Source organism: Scyliorhinus torazame, chromosome 4, assembly GCF_047496885.1.
Source record: "Scyliorhinus torazame isolate Kashiwa2021f chromosome 4, sScyTor2.1, whole genome shotgun sequence".
Classification (NCBI taxonomy): domain Eukaryota; kingdom Metazoa; phylum Chordata; class Chondrichthyes; order Carcharhiniformes; family Scyliorhinidae; genus Scyliorhinus; species Scyliorhinus torazame.
Window position 1 is genome coordinate 56575916 of NC_092710.1, and position 17163 is coordinate 56593078.

At 45.5% G+C, this 17163-nt stretch overlaps 1 protein-coding gene across 1 annotated transcript in view; it reads left to right on the forward strand.

Moving 5' to 3' along the window:
• The first annotated feature begins 930 nt into the window (after positions 1 to 930).
• The window catches only part of LOC140410229 (NACHT, LRR and PYD domains-containing protein 3-like), a 37882-nt gene continuing 21649 nt past the window's right edge, over positions 931 to 17163 (forward strand). Inside the window, exons 1-4 of the mRNA XM_072498183.1 lie at positions 931 to 1026; positions 2719 to 2831; positions 5336 to 5416; positions 15215 to 15309. Coding sequence (XP_072354284.1) covers positions 15300 to 15309 — 10 coding nt within the window. The 5' untranslated portion in view covers positions 931 to 1026; positions 2719 to 2831; positions 5336 to 5416; positions 15215 to 15299. The remainder of the gene's footprint in view (positions 1027 to 2718; positions 2832 to 5335; positions 5417 to 15214; positions 15310 to 17163) is intronic.

Genomic DNA, 17163 nt, shown 5'->3' on the forward strand with positions numbered 1-17163 from the left:
GTAAGCTAAAGTGCCAAAGTCTTGAAATATCTCAGGAAATTCCTTCAGTATGGAATCTACTGATGCATATTGTCTGATTGCAGTGCTGTATGCACTGTAAACCCACTGAACTAGCTGAAATTTCCCACACGCTTCTACTCCTAGTAGAGATTCAAGTTTCACCTCTACAATAGAAATTTTGACAGTGTTGATGGCTTTTGTTTCTTCCACTACTCTCCTGGAAAAGCATTGCATTGCAAAATGATTTTTGTTGTTACAGTTGGAGTATATCTTTCCAAATGCTGGACATTGGCAAATATTGTTTGCTGCATCTCTGGCATGAAATGGGAGATCGGGACGACCGCTCAAAATGGCCACCTGCGCTGGGACCACGTCCTTTACTCGAGTGCGTCATACACTAATGGCCCGACTGCCTCTTCTATCTTCGCGCTAAAATGCCTGAGATTCAAAGTACTAATCTGCTTTGCTGCAAGCTCGCTTGCGTGACATATTTTGATATCATCATCAAGCTGAAGTTCCTATTTTCTTAGAAGCCTCTCGCGTGCATTGTCATTAGAAATCCCGAACACTATCTGATCGCGGATCATTGACGACTGAAGGGTATTAAAATTACACGATTGAGCCTCAACCGTAAGTCGGTAAGAAAACTATCAAATGATTCGGCTGATTTCTGGGTATGCGTGCAAAATATGTAGCGCTCGAACGTCTCGTTTTTTTTAGGCGATCAATGTTGATCAAATTGCTTGGGAATTTAGCCGAAGTTCTTGCTATCCACCTTGCTATCGAAGTGTTAAAATTTTCAATTGCTTGGGGACCTGCTACAGTGAACAGCAATGCTATACGCCTCTTGTCAGGCTTTGCCTGCAGACCAAGGGCTGCAACATAGAGTTTGAACTACTGTTCTAACACCCTCCAATTCTCGACTACTTTACAGGTGACCCAAAGCTGTTGAGGTGCCTTCAGACCTTCCATCCTGGGCTTCGAAGTTTACAGTGCGTTGAGTACTAGTTGGCAGTAGCTTACGAGGTTAGTGGAAAAAATCATACCTTCTTCTTCGGAGTTATCTTTAAAGTGTTCGGAACTTTGCAGAATCTTCTTGTTCTTAGTCGATCTTTAGTCCTGGTACCATGTAATGTTTTTGTGCACAGGCTGATAGGAATGATGCACTACAGAACATCTAGTTCTTGACTAGTTAAAATAATTTATTACAAAACAAATGTGTGGTAAAGATAACTGGAATAAATATATTACACACCACTAACTAACTATTCTCGAGCTACTGCAAAATACGACTATCCACCAACACGACTTACTCCCTACTCCCAGAGGCATAGAGTCAAATGGTAGGTTAACATTGCCATTTGCTGGTCGGAGGTCGTGCACTCTATTATACACAAGATTGCTTATGCATCTCATCACAGTTGATCAATTGTTTGACTGGCAACCTGTGGGTTGGCTAGAGACAGTGTTCTTCCTGCCAACAGTCAATGATCGGTTCCTGCATGACGCTTTCTGAGAGAGCTGGACAGAAGACTTTGGAAGTGAAAGAAACTGTCTCTCTCTCTCGCCTTTGAAGTAAATAACTGCTTTATTGTTCCAAAACCAGTGAGTGCCTGGCACACTATTGCTGTAAATGTCAAATAATCCTGAATCTACACAGAAAGTAGGCAACCTTGTGTAGAAGCCAGGTATTTCTATTACACCTAATATAGGTAAAAGATAAGTGTTTAAGCGTAAATATTAAGCCCCAGTTTTAAATTAAGTATTAAAAACACATATTCTGCAAATTCATTTAATCATTTTGTCCAACACAACTTTTAGGTACATAGTTTTAAAGTAACACCGAAGTCTGATAAAACAGAAAGTTTGAATACATTTTTCAAGTCAGTGTCCAAGGACAGAGAAGACCCACAACAACAACATTGCCTCATAAGATAACATGAAGGCTCCATTGTTATAATAGCCTGAACCACATTCCATAACTTATAAGGCTGAAACATTTTAGATTATTGCTGTCGTTTTAAAATGGACAGTTTATAAAACATCGAATCAAATATATTTGATTCCAACTTTCTCAAAACATAACAATTTCATAGAAGCAGCATAATTCACTTTGCTAAATTGAAAAAGTCTTTGATTTACATTTTGCAAGTCATTTGCAATAGCCAAACCAGCATATTTTGGCTTTGATAAAGCACCATATCACATTCTTTAACATACGCAAATATGCAGATACACAACAAATAGAAGTAATGTTACATCTTGAAGATTGACGGCTTGCCGTCAAATCAAATGTGTTTGAGTCTAACCCAAACCAAGTAGGATTAAATTGGGGTGTGATTAGGTGACTTAAGACAGATATGAAAGGGTATAACTAAAGAAGTTTCGGCCCGCCATTTTGAAGTTTAGTTGGGGATTAGTTTTGTTGTAGATTAGTTTTTTAGGTAGATTGGGAGTTTTTGTTTCAATGGTTTGAAGCTGAAGATTAGCTTTCTCTCTCTCTCTCTTTTTCATATTTCATTTTCAGACTTTGACTTTAAAAGTTATTGTTGAGCTGTTTGCCGAAGCAAGAAGATAATGTCTGTGATTCTTTGAAAGCTTCAAATTGTCTACAAATTGCCTTTTAAATGACTTTCAAATTGTAATCAATAGAAGACAAATAAAACAATTCTTATTGGCACCTGAGAAGTTTTAACTTAAATTTCTACTGAGTTCCAGGAATCGCCAAGTGCTGCTGGTAACCGAATGGTAGAAATCCTTCACCTGGCCAGAGAAAACAAGCTCAAGTCTAGAAGGAAGAATTACCAAAATGAAAGCTCAAAGTCCAGAAGGTATCCAAATGCATCAAAGATCTTTTTTCCTTTTATTTTTATTAATATTTTATTGACCACTTAATCCCCCTTTCCCCTGTGTGTTGTTTGCCTGTGTGTGTAGACAGTGGGATAGCTATAAGGGGGAGGGATTCGGAGAGGGATATTAGATAGTCAGTTACATCTTTCTGCCAGTTTACATATACTGCACAGATTATTGTACATAATACTGTACGTGGGCAGCTTAGCACTGTTGCCTCACAGCACCAGTTACCCGGGTTCAGTTCCAGCCATGGGTGACGATCTCTGTGGAGTTTGCAAGTTCTGTTGTGTCTGCGTAAGTTTCCTCCAGGTGTTCTACGTGGGCCGAGGTAGGGTGCTCTTTCAGAGAGTCGGTGTAGACTCGATGGGCTGAATAGCCTCCTCCAGCAGTGTAGGGGTTCTATAGAATTGACCGCGTATTTGTGAGAGTGTCGTGGCACACCAAAAGATGGGACTGATACACAACACCTCTCTGAAGTTAAGGTCCTGATAAATACTCCTTTTTGCACTTTCTGTACTATTACTTTACAGAAGTTGGCAGATACCTTCACGTGCTAATGGCCATTTTGCAATTAGTTTCATTCATCCTGCTTTCCTTTGGGCCTCTTGTTTTTTTCCTCGAGGTTCTGTGAAGGTTCCCCAGAATTTGGTTTCAGCTGCGGTCTGCACCTGTTTACCCACCACATCTGTCAGTGGTGACACATTCATAAAGCTATTTTCACACAATGAAGACCACCCCAAGGTGTTTTGTATTGTGTAATAAAATGAGATTAATTTCTGACCTCATAGTCTAACCGAGTAGTGAACTCGCCAACATTGAGGGCATTTAAAAGTTTATTGGATAAACATATGGATGATAATGGCATAGTGTAGGTTAGATGGCTTTTGTTTCGGTGCAACATCGTGGGCCGAAGGGCCTGTACTGCGCTGTATTGTTCTATGTTCTATGTTCTATAGTAATGGATCAGTGATCATAACATAGTTTAAAATTCGCATTCAATTTGAAGTGCAATCCCGTAACTCCTGGTCGATTGCTGAGAATGTGGTTAAGGAGGCTTTTCCCTCTTGTTGGTTACCGCACCACTAATTTAATTCACAGTCTAGAAACTGTATCCTTTTGGACCAAGACAAGAAGGTCAGTAGTGCTGCCGAGTCACTCTTGGACTTCAATGCATATTGAAATTCCTCTCGGGTAAAATATGTGCCCTTGCTACCCTCAGTGCTTCTTTTGGATTATGTTTAACATGGAGGAGTACTGATACTGTGGCTGACAGGTGGGAGAATCATTTAGTAACCAGTAGGATGTTTGTGGTCCAAGTTTGAGCTAATGTCATGAGCGTCAATGCGGTACAGAGTCAATGCTGAGAATTCCTAGCAAGTCCCTTCCGACCACTGTGCCGCCACATCTGCACAATCTGCCCTGTTGCTGGGATAAGCATTTGCTAATTCTGTTCCCGGAAGTGAAAATGTCACACACGTATCATCACAAAATGTTGCCAATCTGTATTTGCAATTTGTCTAATCACAGCTAAGACCGTTCCATATTCGTTGGAGACTATCGCCCCACGATAAGAACCGTGGTTCTCCTGCTAATGATTAATGGGTGGCACGGTAGCACAGTGGTTAGCACTGTTGCTTCACAGCTCCAGGGTCCCAGATTCGATTCCCGGCTTGGGTCACTGTCTGTGCAGAGTCTGCACGTTCTCCCCGTGTGTGCGTGGGTTTCCCCGGTGCTCCGATTTCCTCCCACAGTCCAAAGATGTGCAGGTTAGGTGGATTGGCCATGCTAAATTGCCCTTAGTTTCCAAAAAATGTTGGGTGAGGTTACGGGGATAGGGTGGAGGTGTGGGCTTAAGTAGGATTCTCTTTCCAAGGGCCGTGCAGACTCAATGGGCTGAATGGCCTTCTGCTCTGTAAATTCTATTTCTTTGTGAGCCTCTTACACAAAATGTGCAAATTCAGGGCAGTTGAACCTGGCTAATGTTATAGAAGCCTGGATAGCTAGATTAATAGAGCTAAGATCCAAATATATTACATTTAACAGTTAGAATTGGAACAGAAATAACAGCTAGTGATCAAATGCAAAGTTGATTCAACACAAGAGCTCCATGTGTCCTTCCCTCTGGTATTTGAACCCAATAAACCAACAATAGTCTTTGCACCTTGCTCTCTCCACATTTTTATAGTCAATTAATAAAGAACTTACACCAGTGAGCAAGAAAATGAGCACGACACTGCAACTGCCTGCAACATATGGTTTAGTACACCTCACAGGAGAGAGCTGAAACAGGTAATCACTGTCAACTCACGCAGAATAAATTACTTCGCCTAAAATGATCAGTGATTTCAGGATAATTCAATCTATATACTGTTGTGTGTAATTCCGATCCAGTTCTATATGAGAGAAATGTGTGGTGAGCTAGTGTACAGATCAGGCAGAATATTTTGTTTATGACTGTGATATGTAAGTGATCTTTACCCAGGGTGTGTTCAACAAACTCATGAACCCATTACACAAATGCATCCAGACCCTTTGGAACCAAATTCAAGATCCGCCGTACTAGGTAAGGATCCAGAATATATAAATCACTATTATATTGTTTTAATATATTTTTTTAAATGATTAATCACTACTTTTTCTGTAGTGGTTTAATAGTTTTATAGAATGGTTTACAAAGCTGAAGAAGGTCAGCGAGTCCCTGCCCTGCCTGTAAGATCAATCCTGCTCGTCCCACTTCCCGTCTTCTTTGTTGCCCTGTTGTCTTCGGAAAGTTTTGGTCAATTGGATGCAAAGATTCTGAATCCTCCCAGCAAGGGCAGCAGTCTCTCTGTACTTGTTATAAACTGTTAATTGTTTTAAACATATGGTACAACCATCTCGCAATCACTCTTCCCTGTCCAGAAATGAGCCCATGTAACTGAAGCGCCCAATCCTGGGGACCATTTTCATAAATCTCTTCTTCACCCTCTTGTAAGTTGGTTTGTCCATTTTTCAATGTGACCTCCAATTTTCGCCAGATTACCCCTGCTTGTATCTGAGCCAATGTTTGATAAAGTTTCCTCATAGCTTTGTTGAATTTGGGTTTGTAACGTTTGAACTCTGGGGCATCCTAATCTGGGAGGACCTGACAGATGTGCTGATGGCCACCCCCGTCCAGCAGCACATCTGGGAATTCCGCAGGTGAGGATTGCATAGCAATACCCAGGAAGTTCAAACTTGCATTGGGTCATCGCATAGTAATGGGAACCACCAGAAACTGACACAAATCAAAAATGTCTGATGATTCTGACTGTCTTATAATAATGGTCACACAGAGAATGTTCGAAGAATTAAAACCGCTATAGCACTTATACACCCATCGACACTGCCCGGGAATCACCCACCCACCTACAACCCTCCAGCAGTGAATTACCCACCCATCCCGCTACCTATTCCCCACTGAACCCAAAGGAACCCTTGCCTGCCCTTTCCACCATCCCGCCCCCAAACTCCGACTACCCATCATCCACCAATTGGCACTTGGCTGTACCCCATGATGATGCAGGACACCTCCCCCCCCCCCCCCCACCCCCAATACCCATCCCACCCCACTCCATCCCCATCCCCTAGGGCATACTCCGTTTTCTCCCACACCAGTTGACTACCCCACCACCAATACTCTCCGGGATTCACTAACTACCACCCAATTCCTAGAGAACTCGTGACTCATTGGACCCCAACCAGAGCACACTAATACCTTACCACTCCCACCTAGATGCCCTTTCAGGACCTTCTACTAACTGCCTTCCGACCACACTTAAGTCTTTTATATAGCCAAGTCTACTCCACACTGACTAGTCCACAGTTAACCCACCCACCAATGATCACTAGCCACAAACAACTCAGAACCAATCTACGACCACTCGACCTCCCAAGGGATTCCTGACTATCATCCACAGCCCAACTAACACCAGAACACCTGGAACCTCCTGAATATCCTGTCATGTCCATTTGTAAAATCTTATTACCACCCCTGCCGCAAATAACCTCCTGGTTTGCAATTGCACTCCTTTCCCATGACTACCCTCTGACGACCAGCCTCTCCCCCCCCTCCCAGGTTTATACCTCTTATTGCACCAGTTCTCCGGCTGAGTGGTGGGAGCAGGATGTTTGCTGCAGAGGTTTGACCCAATGCCTTAACTATTGATGAGGCTCAAAGTCAATGTTGGGAGTTCCCGGTAACTGCCTCCAGGCAACTGTTCCCCACGCCTGGTCCATCTTCTCTGTTGGTGGGATAGACATTTACTAATTCGATTCCAGTAAATGAAACGATCATGAAATGAAATGAAAATCGCTTATTGTCACAAGTAGGCTTCAAATGAAGTTACTGTGAAAAGCCCCTAGTCGCCACATTCCGGCGCCTGTTCGGGGAGGCTGGTAGGGGAATTGAACCGTGCTGCTGGCCTGCCTTGGTCTGCTTTCAAAGCCAGCGATTTAGCCCTGTGCTAAACAGCCCCTACAAGCTGTATCACAAAATCATACAAACAGTATCACAAAATATTGCAGATACGTATTTGCAAACTGTCTGATCACAGCTCAAACTGTTACTTATTAACTGGAGACGAGATCAAAACCGTTTTCTGCTGCTAATGATTAACAAGCTTATTTCAGAAATTGTATAAATTCAGGGCGGTCCAATCTTGTTAATGCTACAGAAGCCTGGATATCGGGATTAACAGTTAAGATCCAAATGCATTACGTTTAAAAGTTAGAATCGGGACAAAAACAACAGCTAGTCATCAGATGCAAAGATAATTGAACAGGCGAGCTCAGTGTGTCCTCTTTCGCACATGAAACCAATAATCTAAAATGGTTTTTGCACCTTGCTCTCTCCAATTTTTTACAGTCAAGTAATAAGGAAGTTATGCAGTGAGGAAGAAAATGAGAACAACATCACATGTAACTACAGCATATGGTTTCTCCGTGGGGTTCACTAAACCTCACATGGGACAGTTAGAAACAGGTAGCCATAGACACCAGTATTAATAACATTGCCTAAAATGATCAGTGAATTCAATCTAAATACTGTTGTGTGTAATTCAGATCCAGCTCGATATGAGAGAAACCTGTGGTGAGCGATTGTACTGATCAGGCAGAATGTCTCGTTTATGGCTGTGATGTACAACTGATCTTTACCCAGGGTGTGTTCAACAAGCTGCAGGGCTCATTCCATTAATTTGTTCTGCACAGCTCTTCGACCCTTTTCTGAATCTCTCTTCACTCAGGTAACCATTTCAACACCTGAAATCTGTCCATTTAACTGAATTTCCTCATCTCCGATGCAAATCTTATCAATCTGTTCTGCACTGTTTAAAAATGCCACATTCTTCTCTAAGTCTTGTGTTAGAATTTAACCACATACTCCTTGAAACTAAACCAGTGTTGTAGAAATTGCGGTGACATGAGACCACTAATGGCGGTCATCGAATGCGTTGTTTAAAAAATGGAACATCTTTATATGAATAAATAGCAAAGTTTAACAATAACAGTAACTCAGCAGGACAGTAATAACTATGAAAACAGGTCTTGCTTACAGGCCACACCCGTGTAGACTGAAAAGCCCTTCAAAGTCCACATATGTTCAGAACCATCAACACACACCAATAAAACAATTGCATAGGAGGAAGGCTTATAAGAATACTCAGTATTCAAACTGACACCCTGTAACAGAAATGTACATCATAAATTCCTTGCATTTGTCCTCCAGCCCCTATATGTAAAACCCAGGATCCCCAAACCCTATGAGACACTTTTTCAAGCTGCCCCACAAACGTTAACAAGTTGTACAAATATACACCACGTCTCTCTGCTCCTGCTGCCCTGTTAGAATTATATGATTCATTTAATATTGCCGCTCCTCTTTCCTCGTGCCAAAATGTATAACTTAGGACATTTCTGTTTTGAATTTCATTTGCTCTGTTCTATGTCTGCCTATTCCACCAATCTAGTATGTTTAAATCTTATCACTATCTTCCTCGCAATACTTTCAAGTTTCACGTTATCGTTACATTTTGAATTACTCTTGTACACCAAAGTGAAAAGTATGAATATTTGTTACGAAAACAATGGTCCTAGTACTTAAAAAACACAGGACATTGCCCTAGGAACTGCGGCGAGCGAAATCAGAGTCAGCTTTCCAAGTTGGAATGACTCTTTTTAAGAGTTAAGAAAAGGGAGTACCAAATGATTACTTTCAAATTCCTAATTTGCTCAACGGTCCCTCTTTCCACAGCCTTAAAGGACCTTTCTCGTCATTTGCTGTAAAACTATGGCCACCACTGCATCATTTATTTTCAAGAAACCCTCCTGCCACGCCTCTAGCAGTAAGTGTGTCCCAGTCAGTATAGGGAGAATTAAAATCACCCACCACAACAACTCTATTGTTTATGGCAGTGTTTTTCAAACTTTTTTTCCTGGGGACCCATTTTTACCAACCCAGCTGACCTTCGCGACCCACGCCGGCCGACCTTGGCGACCCACACTGGCTGACCTTCGCGGCCCATGCCAACTGACCTGCACTGTAGCCACCTGGGTTGGCCACTTCCCGACTTAAAATGGAGAACCGCAAAGACTAAAGGGAAATTCAGCCAACACAGGCAAAGATGAGCAAATGCAGAAATCCTGTGTATTGGAACTTGCAAAAACCAGACAGCACTGAAACCAGCAGCCATCTGCATAGTAATGAGCGATTCCCAGACACAATTGATGCACTTCAGGTGAATAAGGCCAAGCCAGACTCCTCGGCGCCAGCAGGAGCCAAGACAATGGAAGGCCAACGGACATTTAGTGACTGCCCAGCGATCGGGGAACAACTCCAGTATTGGAGAAATCGATCCAAGTGATCGGAACGCAGTCCAATCACTCGGAACCAGGTACGGGGTCCGCCCCAAAGGGTGGGAAGCCACTAGGGACTATAAAGTAAAGCCCTCAAGTTCAAATCGATCTTCTTGGCAGGGTCACTCAACAACGCGAATCAACCCCTGAGAGTGAACTGCCCAGCTGCCGCACCAACCAAGTAAGTCTCCAGTCAACGCTCGCTACGAGATAGGCGCTCCTAGCTACAAGTCCATACCAGCTTTTGAATCCTGTAGACTCAGGACCTGAACGAAAGGCCATTTGTTCCCCTGACCTGGTGGGCCAGTCCGAAGCTAAGTATAGGCCTTTTAGTGATAGGAATAGTCTAGAAAGTAGAGTTTATGCATGAGTAGTGATTTACTGTGTATAATAAATGTGCTTTGATTTGAATCTTACTAATTGGTGTGTTGAGTTATTAATCATTACTTGAACTTAAACCTCGTGGCGGTATCATAAAGATACCTGGCGACTCTAGAGCAAAGGTTAAACAAACAGAGCAAATTATGAATTAGGAGCCAACCAAAAGTTAGCAACATATTACTGGCGACATCCTGACGGGACCCGACTTAGAAGTAGCTTAACTACTCCGGGAGAACCCAAAATCTGAATTAGAATCCAATTGGGAACAGAAAAAAACCACGAGTTCAAGCAGTTCTGATCAATCCTCATAATTCGGAAGTGTGTTAATGCATGCGTAACTAACAGGGCTATAAGGTAAAACTGATAGATTTTCTGTTGCGAAATACTGTCGTGAGTTTGTATTACGGAAAATAGCGAAAGCCGTACCCGTAATTACAGCACCGCCTTAGTCCCCCTCATTTCAAATTTTAACAGAGTATTTAGAGAGGAAAGATGGCAATGCAATGCCTCATGAACCCTGAAGAATTTGTGGTCGCAGCAATCAGCAGCAGAGAAGGACAGTGTCCCGTTTGGGAAGAGGAAATCAGGAAGTACCTCAAAGGGAAAGGATGGCCCCTTTGGAGTGAATTCTGTGAGAATAAGGAAACAGGACCCGGGAGTATAGGACATACTTGGTGGGAGAACCTGTCGGAGATTCATAAGAAAAGCTTGGGAAAAGCTCGCAAGCCGATGGCAATCGTGTCCTGTTTGGCACAATTGCGAGGCACAGAGGTGGTCATTCGGACGCTCCGTAAAGAGATAGAAGGAGTACATCGAATGAGCAAGGTCGATGTAAGTGAGGTTAAGAAAAAGAACATAGAGTTGAGAAGGAAGTTAGCAGCAAAGGACGGAGAGGTGGATGATGCCAAGTGGGCACACCAGTCTTGTCTGGCGCATTTAAGCAGCTTCCAGACACAGTACGAAAAGGCCTATCAGGACACACAACGTGCAGTCCTGGTCAGAGAGGAAACAGAGAAACAGGTACAGGCATTGCAAAGGCAGTGTAGCGACCTGAAAGCAGCATTACGAGCACTCCATGCTACCACCATGGAGCACAGACAGAGCTCACTAGATCATGCGAAGTGCCGGAAGCAGATTGCAGAACTGCAGTCTTTGCTTTCAGTTCAGAATGGATTCCACAGCACCTTTGGATCCCAGTTAGATACAGAAGACGGCCCGGATTGGGAAGAATTAAATGTGACCACGCATAGATATGTTCAGGGAACGTGTGCGCAAGGAAAGCCCCAGAAGAGGAAAGCGCCCCAACCCCCCACATCGCAGATAGTTCAGGCACCAATGAATCCAGTAACCACCCACCGCACAGTCACATCGGACGGAGATACAGAATTTCTTTATACCACCCCCTTAACCGTGACCCAATTACGGGACGCGTGTGAGAAAATCACACCGTTCCTCCCCACCTAAGACCCCCACCACTTCTTTGCTGGAGTAAAGCAGCAGGCGACCATGTATGGCCTGGACGAGTGTGAGCACGTGAAGCTCACAGTTTTGAGTTTAGACCCTGCGGTCGTAGCAGCCCTTCCCGACCCACAGAATGTAGGAGGAGGCACCCTTGCAGAGATGCACGCAGCGATCCTAGATGCGATCGGCTACAACAGAGGTGACCCAGTAGAAGGCCTGAATAAGTGCAGGCAGAAAAATATGGAACACCCCACAGCGTTTGCTGGACGCCTGTGGATTCACTTCACAGCCGTTTTCGGTAATCTAGACCGCGCCCATTTGTCCGCAGACAATATGGCCAAATGGACCTGCACCCTTATCTCCCATGCCACAGAGGCAGGACAAAAAGCCTGTACCAACTATGAACCCTCAGAAGAAGCGCATAATGAGAAATGGGTTTTTAAAAGATTGTCCCGCTCCTGGGAGCAATCTGTACAAAACAAACCCGCAGTTAGGAAACCCGAGGAACAGCAGGCATAAGCAGACATCCAAGTGGTGAAAACGCACCAGAACCCCGCATGGGTGAACGAAGGCAGGAACAGCCCCCCACTGAAGCCACAGGAGTGTTACACTGTGGACAGTTAGGACACTTTGCACGAGAATGCAATGCCCCACGAAAGCCACAGAGAGCCCAGCAGCCAGGCACTCTGAATAAGAATAGGACAGAGCCCATACATAGTGTGAGCACCCTTTCAGACCAGACGGACCTGAACGTAACGGACTGACGGTGTTCGGGCTCCCCCAGTTGGGTCTGCGACACCCTTTGGGATAGGTCCGGCCGACCAGTAGTTGCAGCAAAGATACGGGGACAGCCCATCGAATTTCTCTGGGACACGGGAGGGTCCTGCACCACAATCAATTCCTCCACCATGTTTCAGAAAGACACGTGGCCCACTACAGCCACAATCACCCTCAGTGGCTTCACAGGCCACTCACAGCAGGGACACATCACAGCCCCTGTACCCATTCAGATTGGCAATATAACGACAAAGCACCCCATAGTTTTAGTCGATCTACCCCACACAGCAGAACACATTTTGGGAATTGACTTTATGTACTCCCACCACCTTTCATTTGATCCGGTAAACCAATGTGTTTGGAGAATGACAAAATCCGCAAGAGCTCCCGCAACGCTCACAATAGGTGAATACGCCAACAAGATTAGCGCAGTCGGCGATTTCTGGTTTGACCTGACCACGATTAGCACAGGCAAGCAGGTTAGGGCAGTTCTGCAGAAGCACAGTCACACATGGTGACGAATTGTAAAGGGGAATTGGCACTTAAGGACAGACGTACTAACAGACGAGATATTAAACCAAGATAGTAACAGAAACTATGCTTGATCCCACAGAACTCCAGAAGCCCCAAGGAAAGAAAAGAGAAAGAAGAACAATGAGGACATCCTCCGTGTTGATCACCACCATTATGATGTGTATGCGGTTGCGCGCGAACGCGAACCCCCTGACCCCAACCCCCCCCCGGCCGTTAATGATTCACTTCCCCATAGCACCCAGAGCCCAGTAACAGGCAACACCACACCGTCATGGTGTGATAAGCTCATAACATAGTCGTCCCTTTCCTACGTAGTCGAATCCCTGTTAGTGTTGGCGATATTCTGCAGCATCGTGCAGACTATCCGCATGAGGAAATGGCAAAGGAGAGCCGACCGCGCTTGCACCCCGGTATACAGGATAAGATCCCCTATTTTCGGTGATGCGCACCGATGCGCAGTGCGGCCGAATTATTAAAATATGTTCATGGCCATTTTGAAGGCCGCTTGCAGCCGGCATAGTTAAAAGCCGGCTGCTGCGGCTGTTGTACGCAGATTTGTGTGATCGGGAGTGCCGCGACGGACGGCTCCCCGACCCTCCCGACACCCGCCCGCGACGCACCCGCAAGTAGCGCCCCCAAGTTTGACAATGCCTGGTTTATGCATCTTTCCAAGATCTGTCTGCATATCTGCTCCTCTATCTCCCGCTGGCTGTTAGGAGTAGACACCGAACATTGTGACAGCTCCCTTCCTATTCCTGTGCTCTACCCATATTGCCTCGCTGCCTGAATTCCTCAAGGTGTCCTCCCTCAGCACAACTGTGATATGCTCCTTAATGCAATAATGCAACTCCCCCACCCCTTTTGCATCCCCCTCTATCCTGCCTGAAGCATCTAAATCCTGGAATGTCAGTTGCCAATCCTGTCCCTCTTCCAACCAAGTTTCTGTAATAGCAACAACATCATAATTCCACGTACTAATCCAAGCTCTTAAGTTCATCTGTCTTACCTGAAATAGTCCTTGCATTGAAACTAATGCACTTCAGCCCTCCAGCCCCGCTGCATTGACCAACCACTCCCTGCCTGCTCTTCCTATTAATCTTACTGTAGCTCTCCCTCAGTTATTTCTCCTTCTGACTTCCTACATTGGTTCCCATCCCCCTGCCACACTAGATAAACCCTGCCGAACAGTGCTAGCAAACAACCCACCCGAGGACATTGGTTCCAATCCTACCCAGGTGTAGATTTGTAATGGTCCCACCTCTCCCAGAAGCCGTTCCATTGTCCCAAAATGTCTCAAAAATCTGAATCCCTCCCTCCTGCAACATTTCTCAAGCCATGCATTCATCCTGTCTACCTTGTCATTCCTACTCTGAAGAGCATGTGGCACTGGTAGCAATCCTGAGATTACTATCTTTTGAAGTTCTACTTTTTAGTTTATCTCCTAACTCCCTAAATGTAGGACCTTATCCAGATTTTTACCTGTATCATTGGTGCCTATATGCACCACGACAGCTGGCTGTTCACCCTCCCCCTTTAGAACGTCCTGCAGCCGCTCTGAGACACCCAGGGCCCTTGCATCCGGGAGGCAACATACCTTCCTGGAGTCTCATTTGCATCTGCAGAAACGCATGTTTGCTCCCTTTACAATCGAATCCCCTACCACTATAGCTCTACCATTCTTTTTCCTGCCCTCCTCAACAGCAGAGCCAGCCATGGTGCCATGAACCTCGCTCCTGCTGTCTTCCCCTGGTGAGCCATTTCCCCCAACACTATCCATAACGGTATACCTGTTTTGGAGAGCGATGACCGCAGGGGACTTCTGCACTTCCTTCCTACTCTTCCTCTGTCTGATGGTCACCCATTTCCTATCTCCCTCTCTTTATCCGCGGTGTGATCAACTCGCTAAACGTGCTATCCACAACTTCCTCAGCATCTTGGATGCTCCAAAGTGAGTCCATCCGCAGCTCCAGAGCCGTCAAGCAGTCCAACAGGAGCTGCAGCTGGACACACTTCTTGCACGTGAAGGAGCCAGGGACAGTGGACACGTCCCTGACCTCCCACATCTCACAAGAGGAGCATGACACGGGTCTGGGATCTCCTGCCATGTCTTAACCCTTGAGTTAACTTACAACAATAACTACAATGCCAAGAGAAAAAGAAAAATTAAAGGAAAAACTACTTACCAGTCACCAGCTCTTATTGTATTTGTGAGGTTGTAATTTTCTGAAAGAGATCCTAAAATTAATATTCTGCGACACTTCACCTGAAGTCCTTAATGTTCTCCTCCTCTTTTTCATATTTATATCTCACCCACCAATTGATATTATAATTACAGAGCATCAGAATCTGGGACAACCTGGCAATGTCAGGCTGAAGGTTCAAATATCGGAGAAGACCTAATATCTTAAAAAAGAATAAAAATGGACACAGGTAGGTTCACACAATACTTAAAAATATAATTTCTCTCTTGATAAAGGATCATATCTTGTGCATAAATCTGCATTTCAGACTGGAAGAGACAGCAGGACAGGGGTTGAGCAGAAAGAGGGATTGAGTGACCATTGAGAGGGACATTACAGCCTCCAAGTACTGAAACTGGCCAACAGATACCTGGTATTGGGGACTGCAATGTGAAGAGAGAGGGCAAGCAGAGCCGTCACATCCTGAGCAACATTGTGTAAACGGGGAGTAGGAGACCACCCATTGGAACAGCCATACAAATACTCTTGACTTGAAGAGCAGATCAATGGCTGGACATTCTGTGAAGAGTAATTCACCCGTTTCTCCCCAAAGTCTAAATTCTACAAGGCACAACTGAGTGTAATGTAATCTTCTCGACTTATCTAAGTGCTGTGGCTCCATGAGCACTCAGAAACTCTGCACCATCCAGGAGAAGGTAGTGCACTTGATCGGCATCCGATTGGGCATCTCCATCCTTTTGCCACCGATGCATAGTGGCAGCAGGATGAAATTAAATGAAAATCGCTTATTGTCACAAGTATGCTTCAATGAAGTTACTGTGAAAAGCCCCTAGTCGCCACATTCCGGCGCCTGTTCGGGGAGGCTGGTACGGGAATTGAACCGTGCTGCTGGCCTGCCTTGGTCTGCTTTAAAATCCAGCTATTTAGCCCAGTGCTAAACCAGTCTCTGTACCTTTAACAGGATGAATCACAGCAAATCAGCAAGGCTCCTTCAACAGCCTTTTCCAAATCCACGACTTCTCCCACCCTCGAAGGAGAAGGGCAGCAGATACATGGGAATATCACCATCTGCGGATTGCCCTCCAATCCACACACCGGACTTACTTGGCACCATGTTGCCATTCTTTCATTATCACTGGAGAAATTTCCTGGCACGAGCTTCGCAACAATACAGAGTGCACATGCACCAGATACATTGCAGTTGTAGTTGTTCAAGAAGATGACTCACCAACTTTCTGATGACAGTTTAGGATAGACAATAAATGCTGATCTTGCCAGCAAGCCCCATATCTAGTGAAGGATTAAAATAATGTTCGGTTTATATTTGAAATTAATAACCTCGTATTAGCCATTAAGGGATTGAGACAAAGGTAGGTATTTGGAATAAGGCCAGCTAATCTATCACTGAATGTTTTGGCATTCCCAGAAGGTGTTTGAAAATATGGGGCGGGATTCTCCCTTTTGGGGACTAAGTCCCCACCTAGCCCGCCTGAAAACAGGCGAGAATCACTCCGGACTTTTTCCTCGAAAGTGCGGGGTGATTCCCCATTTTCCAGGGGGCTAGCAGGGTCCCGGCGTGTGTCCCACAGCTCTAGCTGCCGGCAGGGCCCTGCTGTCCAGACCGCGCCGCCGCGCATGTGCACGGCGGCCATAAGCGGGTCCGCACAAGCACGTGGTGGCCCACTTCAGTGCAGGCACCGCCAACATGGCGGACCCACACAACGGTCCCGCACGGAGTAAGGGAGGTCCCCCCCAGATCGCGACGGCACGCCGATCGGTGGATCACCGGTGAGGCCCCCCCCACCAGAGTCAGATTCTCCCACCCCCCACCAGGACCGTAACTGCGGCCGCAGTCCTGAGCACCCGCTGGGTGGTACCAGATGTGAACCACGGCAGCGGTAACTCAGCCGGTTGACCGCGGAGAATCGCCGCGGGGGCCCCTTCCAACAGCGCTCGACCGGCGCTGTGGCGACCGCGCGACTGGTGGGTTCGCAGAAGTGCCGTTGCGCTGGATTTCCGGCGTGAGCGGCTATTCTCCGCCACCGCGACAGGCGTGATTCTGGCGCAGAAGGTCGGAGAATTC